Below are 12,268 nucleotides of genomic sequence, written 5' to 3'. Positions count from 1 at the left end.
ACCCTGTGAGAGAGGGGGTGGAGCGTGAGAGGCCCTAGTAAGAGGAGGGTGGTGTGAATGTGTGTGAAAGAGGCCTGACAGAGAGGGCTAAGCTTGGCCTGGCTCTAGGCCAGGAGCATAATGCCACAATGGATGCCATCTGCGAGGCATAGGCTGCGGTGTAGGGGAGGTTTGGAGCCGCACCCCCTGGGCATCGGGGCATGTAATGGGTAGCCTCCCACATATACCACCAGTTTGAGAACAGCAAAGTTGTGGCAGGTGCGACAGGGTGGACTGCCTCATAGAGACAAGTGGGTGGGCTGGCATGAGACCTGGCCCCAAGCTTGTCCTCTGTCACAGACAGCTACTTACATCTTGCTTACCCTCAATACATTTGCCCTCGTTTCCCTATCATTTTTAAAGAACTGGACCTCATCAGCAAGTTTCTTCAACTCTTCCTTGTCTAAACTTGATCTTTTCCGAAAGGCCAGGAAGCAATATATGCTTTCAGAAACTGGATATAAATATTGTATGTTTCCAGAAACATGATTTTTAGGTAACTTAAAGATCTGGTATATCAAAAAATAAAGGTGAAATAAAATAACCCTAAAAAGGAAATTTAATTTTTTATTTTTAAACAACTCCTCACCTAGATCTCTCACAGGGTATAAGACAATTATGCACATGTAAGAATCTCTTTGTATAGGTGCAGTATACTCTACTAACTCATTAAATCATGAAACTGAAAGTATCCAACTTTTCTCCCCCTCCTCCACTTCTAATGCTCCATACACAGTATATAATTACTTTAAAATTATGTAAGACTGTATGTATTGCAAACTTGCCAGTAAGGGACCCATAAAGTTCATCATATTAGGTTGCACTTAATTTACTCCAGAGAGGAGGGAAAATAGGAAGATCCATAATCCAACCACTAAACATTTTTAAAAGGCAGAATAAAATTTCAAGAAGTCATCAAGACTTGTTGTTGTTGTTTGTTTGTTTGTTTGTTTTGGGATTTTTTGTTAAAGAAAAGGTTTGAAATGTTCCATGCAACTCACGCAAGCCCAATCAAGTTGAAAACAGCCAATGAAATTTAGAAAAAGTCAAACACGCCCTGTATTGGAAGATCAAAAATGACCTGGAAGTAAGTTACATTTTTTAAATGAACCTGCATATAACATCCATACCCTTAAATTACTGCATATTGGATAACCTGCAGACATGTAGTTTTGTCTGAAGTCACTGCCTGTCTAGTACTCCACATACTGAATTGTACAACTGTTTTAGCTTGTAGTGATGTCACTCTGATCCATCAATTTTGCATATTTAATATAGGAGGAATAGATCATAACATCACAGGTTTAGTTCACCCAACACTTGCCTCTTATAAAAATGATTGCAATCTTTTTCTGTGAATCTCTAAAACATTCTTCATTTGCAGCATATATAAAATTCATATAAGGAAAAGCCATAGCCAAAGATGCACCTTTTATTTGTCCTATGGAGTTACATTCAGGTTCTGCAAATATAAAACTGTCTCTCATTTGCATTATAAATAATAGGTAGGGTCCCATATAAACCTCTGGGATCAAACTTATTCAGTGCAGAAGGCTATATTTCAAGAAAAGACTCAAGGCAGCACAGGCAAAGTGTTTGCCTTTCTCTTAATACTTTCAATGCAATCCTGTATGCAAAATACCACATATTAAAGCATAACCATATATCACTGGTTTCCATTTGCTTGACAAAAGCTTTACAGCCTACTCCTGCCTTCAGCTTCATCCTCCCTGTTGTGAATTTCCACACTAAACACTTTAGTCAAGTGATTGTTAAGTCTACATACTATTGTCTTGGTTTAAAAATCTGAAGGCCAATTTGCATCATCATAAATCCATGAACATCTGTATTTTCATGTATAAACTAGGTAGCCAAGCATAGAAACTAAACATTCAAGCATTTGTCACAATGGCAAGTAAGTGTTTATTTAAAAATAAAAGTTTGGGTTTTTTTTAAATAAAAATGAAATTTCAACTATAAGCTGTACCTTTTTAGGGACACGTTTTGGCTCTTTTTTTACAGTCCTCAGTAAAAAATCTGGCATGTTGTTTTCGATATCCTTGCGTGTCCCCTTTTTGTGCAGTACCGCAGCCAGAAATGAAATGACCTAGAAAAAGAATCCAGTTTGAAGTCATTATGCAGAAAACGCAAACAAAATTTGAATACGCCTACAACAAAAAATTTAGGGCAGGATCTTGGAAACCTATGCTTTTGTTGATTTCATCCTTGAGATACACCTTTGACAAACTGGAAAAGAGAGTTCATAAGATAAAAGGATTTAGTAGAGGAGAAAAAAAGAAAACAGATATCTGAAAAATGTAAAAAATAACTGTGGAAGTAGCTAAGAGAAACTCTAATGAGCATCCTTGGAAGCAGGAGAGGAAATAGGGTCCAGAAATGAGATGGTGAGAACAGTAGAATAGCTAACTTTAGTCAAAAGTTCTCTTCTAGAGAACGAAAAGGAAGGAGTCTAAATTGAGATCTAGCAGATTCCTGGCGCATACTCTCCTACTTATCCACCCACCTCCAAACCCTTCCTGCTAGCTTCAGAATTAGCCCTCTGCTTTGGGTTGGGGCTATAAAGTGTGGCAACTCAACTGCAATTTATTACTTTCTGACCCTTATAGGAATACACACATTCTATGGCAAGGAAAGGCCTACAGTCTGAGCTACTCTAAATTCTTTTAAGGATGATCCAGAATAAACAAAAACCAAAGGCACAGTTATCAGACAGTTTGGCCAGAACAATCAAAATTTTAAATCCCACCCGGGCTGCTGAGTAACAGCAAGAGACAGCTATGTTCCCATTAGTGGTACTCTTCCTTATGAAGCCCATCAGTTCCTCTTATGCTTACAGCAGCCAGCTCCAGCCCTTCCATTTGCAGCTGTCTCACAGCTGTTTGTAGCAGGATAGAGCTCAAGCTGTCAGCTGCTGTTTTGGCAAGAGGCAGCCAACCAGGAGACCTGAGCTATTAGAAAAATATCTAGAAAGGGCAGCGATAAAGGAAGCAAAAGAAGGGCAAAGCCACTAGGTGGATCAGAAGAACAGGAAACTGCCATGGGGCGAAAGGACACAACTCACTTACAGACAATTCATATAAACGGAGGCAGTAGAGGCTGCTGAAACTGTGCATGTTTGGTAAATTTTAGCAATAGGATTTTTTAAACCTCTCAGGAATAAAACAACATATATAATATCCTCTAGTGGCTTCCAGACTCTCTATGTATTTGGAAAAAAAAATACCCCTATTAAACTACCACATGACAGTAACCAGTTATTCCTTCAGTTAAAGCGGGAGGCAACCAGAGAATTAACCGCATAAGGAGAAACCTGTACAAGGACTTTTCACCTTAGACACCTTATAAACAGAGCTGAGACAGACAGGCCCTCAAGAAACAATGCTGTATCAGCTCTGCAAAATGACCATTTTTGTTTGCCATTCTGGCCTGCTACAACCTGTATGGTCATCGCACAGAAAACTCCATAATAATATTATAGCACAGCTACTTATAAAGTTAGAATTTTAAGGAAATGGGGGGAAAAAAGGCTTCAAACTTTATCATCCCATCAGGCCTTTAACCAGTTTTAGCCTCTTTTGGAAGTACACCAGAATCCTTTCAATATGGAAAATAGCAAGACAAAGAAGTATACCCCTAAAAATGTATGCACATAGAACACTAAGTTGTTAGTGTTATTTCAATGCCCTGTATATACATATAAGGAAATAAGCCTGCAAACTACCCATAACTTTCTTCAACATGGATAGGTTATGGGCATGGCTGCCCAAAATTTGAATTTATGTACATTTTTATCAGATGACAATCCCCAGTAATCTTTATGCTGAAAAGTCTAGGACAGAGTTCTGAAAATGTTTTACAACAGGCTGGAATGACCCAGCTCAGGCTGAAGGTAGACTGGCACCAGGACCTGGCCACTGCTGCCCCTCCTCCCTGCTACCCTGCCTCAGTATGGCTTGGGTGAAACACTTGGCTGGGTTGTGACACAGCACAACAGGAAAAGCCCCTCTACTGCTAAAGTCCCCGCTTTCACAAGCCAGATTCAGGCAACAATTCACAGGTTGTTGACCCCTGGTCTAGGGTACACAGAGTGATGGGATTTAAACAACAGTTCAGAATTACAAAACTGCTTAGCCCTTTAAATCTTGAATCCCATACAGGCAGACCTCTGAGCCAGTTTCACCTAGTTGACTTCAGTGGAAATCTACATAGGAGCAGAGATGAACATGCAGAACTGTTTGTAGAACTAGGGCCTTAATATGTTAAATATGTAGCACTAGTAAAAAAAACCCCAAAACAATGCTATTCTTACTACAGTTGATGCAATACTCCATCTAAATGCTGACTTTCCAAATAAGCCAGCCAAACCAATTTAAATGAAATTTAGTTTAGGAAGACACTTTCATGTTTGACTCTGTTTCTTAAAAATAATTTTTAGTGACTTTTTGCAAAGGAAAGTTTACAAAGTGTCAAGATCATCTTGGCTATAGCACTGTGGTGAGCTGTTATAATAAACTGCATTAAATGTAGTATAAAAAGGGAAGAAATATCATTTATAGAAACCGTATTATTCACTATGGGACAAAATTGGCATTAAGCCTATAAGAGAAACTATGAAAGGATTAAGTCAACCAGAATAAGTATTCCAGTTTGCAATCTTATCTTCTTAGCCATAGGACTTAATAGCATTTTGTCCATGAAGCAACAGACCACACTGTCATTCTGAGTAAATACTTGAATGACATCCTTCCTTTATTGACAGAGGAACATTTTTAGAAGCTCTCTTTCATATGTGCTATTTCACAATGGACATTATACACCTGGGGCCAAGAAACACTGCAACAAGAATGTCCAGTGGCCAATGTAAAAGAACAAGAGGAGGTAAATCTTGTTTAAGAAAAAAAAATGTTTACAATGGTAATTTTTTAACATTCTCTTGTTTATTGCTATTTAAAACATCTTTAAAAGAGGAATAAAACTTCATCCCTTACACACTTTCTTAGGTTTTTTTTGTCCCCAGAAGCCTGGTCATAGTCCAGAAATCAGATCATAGGTTTGAGACAGGAATGGAAGTTCAGTACATATAGAAGCATAATGAAGAGATGTTGAGAGCTTTAAGTTACCCAATTCATACTAAGTACTTAATCAATACCTATTTATATGTAAAGCATATTTTCTACACACAGAGGAAGGTGTCCTATTTCTTTTACTTACACAGGCACTGAACTGATCTTCCTGCATCTCAAACCAGGGTACAAAGAATATCAAATTTTTCCTATATATGACAGTTATCCAAAATAAACAATCTTTCTTCCATTAAACTTGATGTGGCAATTAAACAAAGAATTAAATTAAACTTGATGTAGTAATTAAAACAATCACATGGCAGTTCCACACAAACACATACACACCATCACTTGGGAAATAAATGTGTTCTCCACATTATAGCATCTAGACCAAAGAATTAACTTAACTAGTTCCAGACAGTTACATGCCACTGCAAGCATGGTAGTCACTATTACCCAGCTCTATTGTGCTCTTTGGGAGCAAGCTTCTGGATAATCAAGGTTTTAAAAAACCTGATCTCTATTTTGAAGAGAAAAAAAATATTCAAACAAAAAACACAAACAAAATTTGTAACAAAATTAGTTGCAAAAAAAACTAGCAACTTACTAGAGATGGAATTCTACATTCAGCTTGATGAAAGTATTTTCTTTACAGTGACTAATGACACCAACCTGTTTACAATTTGTTTTTCATTGTTTGGATGATTATTTAAAACAGCAGCAAAACAGGTCCATCAAGCTAAAGGAAAAAAAAAAACCTGACAATTCTTTTTGTTTCATATATTAAAAACAAACTGACAATTTGTATATGAAAAATGTAATCTATACTGCTCATCCTCTGGGAGAGAGCAGAGGGCAGGACAATGCTATAAACAAGACACTATAAAATGCTAACAATAGTGTAAGCAAGTCAAATAAAAGGCAACATGCAGTAAAATGGCTATTTAAATATGAGTGGCTTTAAAATTTCTGCCAAATATCAGGTACTTGTGATTTAAAATACAAAAATATTTCTACACCTGCTGCTTATGAGTTCACTTGATTAGTTCTCAAACTGACATTAAAAGCAAGAAATTTGGGGAAGGTAAGTTGGAGCACAATGCAAATCAGGCAGTTGAGTTTCATTCAAAATGAGAATGATATAGCACCAACAGGAAGACATAAATCTTCCGTGCATTTATAAATGTTATCCTAAAAAGATACTTTAGAAATTCAAATGTTTCTCTCTTTTCCAAATAATAAAAAAAAAAGAAAAACTTATTAAGTTATAGTGAAACTTCTAATGCTGGAGGCAGCAAGGAAAATTGTCAGTCTAAATTCCTGAGTTTATGGATGACAGGAGCTCAGACAGGAATCTAACAATGAGGGCGACTTGATATACGAAAGAGGAGGATGTCTCCAACTTAAAAAATCTCTAGTTCAAACAAGATAAAGAATATCCCATCCACCTGATACAAAACAGATGAAAAATGCTGCCATTTTTTGCATTAAGATTTTGTCTCACATCTTTAGTTATAATGACGAGCCAAAATCAAAATGCTTGGATTTCTGATGGGGAGACGACAATACAGTAAAACTGTTTGGCTCTAATTATAGGATGAATCTGGTGAAGCTCTCCAGAGATGAAAGTAAAGATACAGTCCTTCTCAGAGCAGCACAAATTTCTCTATTCTTGACAATAAGTGAAAAACAATGCAAGCCATTGTGTGAATGTCAAAAATACTTATAGAAGTATAAGACTGATACAGTAGCTGGGATGGTCCAGAAAGATGCTGCAAGTACTTTTACGAGGCAAGAATTATTTCACTTGTGTTACAATGCATGAGTAGCAAGTCTCAAAATACAGAAACTACAGGACTTGTATTGGGATTCCAGTTAGATACACACACAGCTTCAACTTCCTAAATAGGTGACTTTAAAATATAGTTAATCTTTATATGTAATTTGGTTCATAAAGGAGTACTTTAGCTACTCGTTAAAAAAAAAAGTAAAAAAGAGAAATGATACCTGAATTGTTTTTCCAAGACCCATATCATCGCCAAGAATACACCCTCTTTTATGAGCGTAGTGTCCATATAGAAACTGGACCCCTTCCCTTTGGTAATCACGCAGATATCTATTAATTGTATAAGGGATACAGTCCCCATTTTTAGATAACTCAAAAGCAACTGCAGGTGACGGAAGCCTTCGGTCAGGAAAATAAGGCTTTTCCAGATCTTCATCATCAAATATTAAGCTTTTCCCGCGATCAGTTTTGACTTTATAGAGTTTCGTTATTAGTATTCTCTTTTCTTCAGAATCCAAAAATGATACTAATGCAAATGATTTTCCATTCTTATCTTTTTCAATAGACTTTATTGTGGCTTCGCAAAGTTTCCCACTTTCAGGAAATGGTGCAAGGCATTTCTCTCCAACATGCCACCTGTCTGTGAAGAAAAGACAACAAATAAATTTGTTGAAAAAAGAATGTTTGGTCAAACTTACACAGTAATACTGGATTTACTAAATAAAATTGACAAAATGCATGTTAACAAAAATAAGATTAGGAAAAAAGCTATACTATGCTTCCTACTGACTAAACAGAGTTGTAGTTCTCCCTGACTTCACACCAACATGGCTAAGGTAGGGTAGATCTGCACCTTATAGACTAACTAGATCAATACAGAGCATGAGCCCTACCTCACTTAATCAAATAGGGTACATGCACAAAGTAATGCATTACGAACAGAAACAGACACCAATGTAGAATTAATGAAAAAACACTTAGTAAAATCAAACACTTTGGTACCACTAGTTGTTCCATGAAGACATCAATCGAGTCCTACACAGATATAAGGGATCCACTGATGCATAACGAGTTGCAGGTTTCAAGCCTGTTATTATCTGACTAGATGACTCGAACAGAGAGTCAGTCTACTTAAAATAATTTTGACTGATCTATTTGCACTTCTGTATAGACGATTTCTGTCATAAGTGCAAATATGCTGAGAAGTAGGACGATGACAAGAAAGTTAAGCAAAAGAGAAGCAGTTCATATTTAGACAGAAACACGTCTTTGTGTATGAATTTAAAAAGACACGTAGAAGGAATGGTGCTGCCCACACTTACTTTCTGATCCACCAAGTCGGCCATATCATCAATTACTAAATTTACATCAGACCAGATTCAGATCCTGAAAACTGTAACAGTCCCATTATATATATTCTGCATACAACTCAGCAAGGATGACTGAACAGAAGGATCTGAAGAATCCGCTCACAATTGTCATGAAGAGACTGAAAAACATCAGCTATCATAAAATTCAAGCGTTTTTAAATGAAGTAAGTGAGCCTTCATGACTGTGTCCAGACAAGTATGACCGTATGGTATGTGGTGCTGCAGACACGTCTGTGACGCCACATACTGCACATTCAGCTGTTCTCTGAGCTGCTATGGGTTTTTTTGACCCCTGGACATCCCAAGGTCCAAAAAACCTGCGCCAAGAAAAAAAAAAAAGCGGAGCGATACATGCAGGGGCAGTGTGCACTGCCCAAAACTGGAGCCTGGCTGGCTGGAGCCACACTTCAGCTGCTGTCCAGTCTCTGCAGCAATAGAATCACTGCTGCCGGACCCTGAGGAAGACCCCAAAACCCCGAGATGTGCCACTGCTTCTTATCCCCAGGGAAACAAATGTCCACACTTGTGTGGACGCAGCCCAGTGGGTACAAAATAAGTAACCTTGGCAAACTGAATGGAGGCAACGAGGTATTCTAAAATTTGCTACTACTGTTTTGGAAACTAAGCGCCATACAGCGAAACTGTCCCCATAATCTTCAGATTGATTTGTTTCATCACTGCTCACCAGAACTGTATGGGTAATGTTAAATTTCATTCCTCTACTGCCTGGAAAAGTTACGAGAAACAACAGAATTATGCATATGAACTCTACATAGGGAAGGAGCACCGAACAAAGAGGCTTGAACAACAGAAGAGAGTTCTACTTCACGGCAACGAGAAGATACCTTCCTAGGCACTTTTCTGCACCGACTCCAACACTTAAGTAAAATTCACTTTCTGCTAGCCATCTGTTCTTCAACTTGGATTCTGAGAGCAGAAATATAACCCTCTGGCCTCTCCCCAGACCACTCTCAATGTGAAAACCCACAAGTTAATATTCTTTTGATGGCTCCTTGGTGGTTATCCCTGGCTCCTGCAAGGTCTATACATTTTCAGGGCAGGAAATAATTACAAATTAGAATGACATATCTTTAACTAAATAGTGTCCTTGCTACCATTACATACATCATGTTTCAAGTACATAACAAAAAGGATGAACTGCACTCTACCTAAAACGTATATGCAAAATTGGGAACTAAAACTGATGAAGTAAAATACTGTGATTATACATAAAGTGACAATACACAGTGGTCTGTTAACATTTTTAAAATCTGAAAGTCTCCTGAAAAAAAGAGAAAATATTCTAGCAGTCATTCAATTAAAGTGGTATTAGATATGATGCCTAATAAAGAAACAGAAAACTTGAAGTTAAAATATGATTTGAGTGTGGAGCACCTTTATTTTAAAACAAGCTAAAACAACTTTTCCAGGTATATGAAGAGAGTATAGGGCCAGAAGAATGCTAACAACCAAGTGTGAATCAAAAAACTTTGATTGCTGAAGAGATCTTTATGAATGCTAATTATCTGTATTGCGGTAAAAATCCAACATTTAGTCAGATTAGGATCCTTCTGTGCAAATCATAGTATTAATATACTGAAAGATTACAGCTCATCCCACAAATGGCTTCAAACACAATATGAAACAACTGAGTATAATTAAATCAGAGGAAAGAGGAACAGAAGGCAAGGGTAATAGAAATAAGATAATCTTTGTGACAAAATCCAATATGGTAGCACCATAAAAAAGCTGCATATACTATTGTTAATTCACTACAGCCTGATCCACAAACAGGTTTTGCAACTTATACCTATTTCAGTTAGGGATACTATATTGAGACAATGCTTACCACTATAAAAGTACATATACCAATATAAGAATTATTCTCTTTTCTGTACGATACATTAATAAAAGCACATTTATATTGGTGTAACTGTATCCACGCCGAGTTCTACCATTTTATACCAGAACTCTTGAAGCTTTTCTATTCCAAACAAAGATTACAAAAGAAACCATTCTGAATCAACAGAAAGATTTCATTCCCATTCTTGTTTTAAGTTTTGTAAATATAGACATTTAAATGGAAGTGCAGCACAAAAACAAGAGGCGAAATACTTTTTAGTAAGGATGTCAAAACAGAATTTTTGACCTTACTGGAATAAAGGTATTCATTTCTTCCTCAAAATTTCATCAGACCAATATGTTTATGCTAAATGCGTAACTTCCAACAAATCTGTATTTTCTGACAGAAAAAACATTGTGTCAGAAAATTAAGTAGCTTTCTCTGCTCAATTACCAATAAAGTTAATAAAACATTCAACTTGTATTTTGCTAAGGTCTTAGAGTACTTTGCGCTTACAAGGTACTGTATTTTTATATCTTCAAAGCATTCTACAGATATGGATTAAACCCATCACCCTCCAAAAAAAGGCAAATAAATATTAACTTACCTCTAATATCTTCACACATGTTGCTACAACCACAGATGGCTGAGACACCAATGTATTAAATCATGAGGAGGGAATCGTAACAGGGGAAGTCAATGAGTTCGCATCACCTGCTAACAGACGGAAGGAAAAGAAGCCAGCCATTCCCCTTTTAGAAGCAGAGCACCAATCGCGACCAAGATCACCATTTTACTGTAGACCCTTTTCTGGGGCAAGAAATGCCAACAGTGCTGTTCATAACTGTACTGCTGCAGTTTGTACTCCCTCTGCGCTACATCTTGAAGCTTTGCATGTTGCCTTCTGCAAACAAAATATGCTGGTTGGAAAAGACAACCACCCGCCGACCATGGAAACAAGCACAAGGCTTGGTCAAAGAGAGGCAAACTCTCGGCAAACCTTGGCACTGCTGCGCAACACATTACACCCAACCGATTCGGAAGAGCTCACCGTGAATCTAACTAGCTGCCCATCAATTTACTACATGCTTTACCACCTCCAGATGCAGCCGGGCAACTGGCACGTGTGACCCTGACCCATGGTCCTTTCCTTCCCGGATCATGCTCAGACCGCTCCTTTACCAGCAGTAGAAGAACTTTTACAGGAGTCAGAGGGCTGACTCATTGGTCCCTTCCACGGAAAAGGTACCAAATGTGTTAAAACTGCACCCGGGGGCGAGAAGGCAGCAAAGCCTTGGAAAGGGCCCCAGGGGGCACACAGCAGCGCTAACTCCGCCCTGTTCTGCCACTGCAGCCCTGGAAGAGCGCGGCGGGGGGAGGGGCACAGCGTCCCACCTTCGCCACCCAGCCCCGCCCCAGCGCTTCTGCACGCTGTCAACGTCACGGCGCGCACGTGAAGGGCGCTGCGCGCGCAGCCGCCTCCGGGGTAGAGCCTTCTCCCACCCGGTAACGGCTGCTCCCCGCAGTGCAAGTACTGGGCGTCAGCCGGAGATAGTACTCACCGCTGCCTCCCGAGGGGGCCGGAGCCGGAGCTCCTCTCTTCTCCTCCCATCCCACTCTCCGGCCTCCGCCACTGGAGCGGCCGCACCCACCTGCGCTGCAGGCTGCGGGGTTCGGTCGCCCTAGTCTCGCGAGAACTAGTGCCTCGGCGGCATTCTACCTTAAAGGAGCCGCAACGGAGGACGGGGGCCGATCGCCTGCCTGTTTCGGAGAAAGCTGGAGGGGGTCTGGAATTCTCGCGATAGTCTCCTCTTGGGGGCGGGGCTAGTGAGGCTGTAGCAGGCCTGGGCTTGGCCTGGTCTCCATTCTCCCCCCATCCTCTCAGCACGTGTGCAGGGCGGGAGAGCAGTCACTTGCCCTGCCCTGGGGGAATGGTCATGTCTCAGGCAGGGGGTTGGATGAGGTGCCCTGTGGAAGTCCTCTCCTTCCTCCCAGCCCAGATGCTTTAGGTTTTCTAGGAGAGCTGCAGGGTGCGGCCCACAGGGGCATGTGCCTGCCCGCACTTCGCCATGCCCCACGGGGGAGTGTGAGGCACCCTGGAGTTGAGGAGAGCATGAGGGTGGGGCTCTTTTTTTAAGCAGGGTGA

General features: G+C 39.7%; 1 protein-coding gene across 7 annotated transcripts in view; it reads right to left on the bottom strand.

Annotated features, from left to right (window-relative positions):
- Positions 1–11,889, bottom strand: part of ERCC6L2 (ERCC excision repair 6 like 2) — a 144,026-nt gene extending 132,137 nt beyond the window's left edge. For 3 of the 7 annotated variants that reach the window (XM_019478065.2, XM_019478064.2, XM_059724844.1), the window contains exons 1-4: positions 11,685–11,886; positions 10,730–11,026; positions 7,131–7,549; positions 2,027–2,146 (exon numbers count right to left, since the gene is read on the bottom strand). In XM_019478065.2, the coding sequence (XP_019333610.1) occupies positions 2,027–2,146; positions 7,131–7,549; positions 10,730–10,748 (558 nt within the window). In that variant the 5' untranslated portion in view covers positions 10,749–11,026; positions 11,685–11,886. Of the gene's footprint in view, positions 1–2,026; positions 2,147–7,130; positions 7,550–10,729; positions 11,027–11,173; positions 11,496–11,684 lie in introns of those variants that run through there. The other 4 variants (XM_014608735.3, XM_019478063.2, XM_014608732.3 and 1 more) reach the window with 4 other exon arrangements.
- Positions 11,890–12,268: the final 379 nt, after the last annotated feature.

Source organism: Alligator mississippiensis, chromosome 3 (assembly GCF_030867095.1).
Source record: "Alligator mississippiensis isolate rAllMis1 chromosome 3, rAllMis1, whole genome shotgun sequence".
Classification (NCBI taxonomy): domain Eukaryota; kingdom Metazoa; phylum Chordata; order Crocodylia; family Alligatoridae; genus Alligator; species Alligator mississippiensis.
Note: the sequence above shows the minus strand (reverse complement) of the source record. Positions and strands in the feature narration are given on the sequence as shown.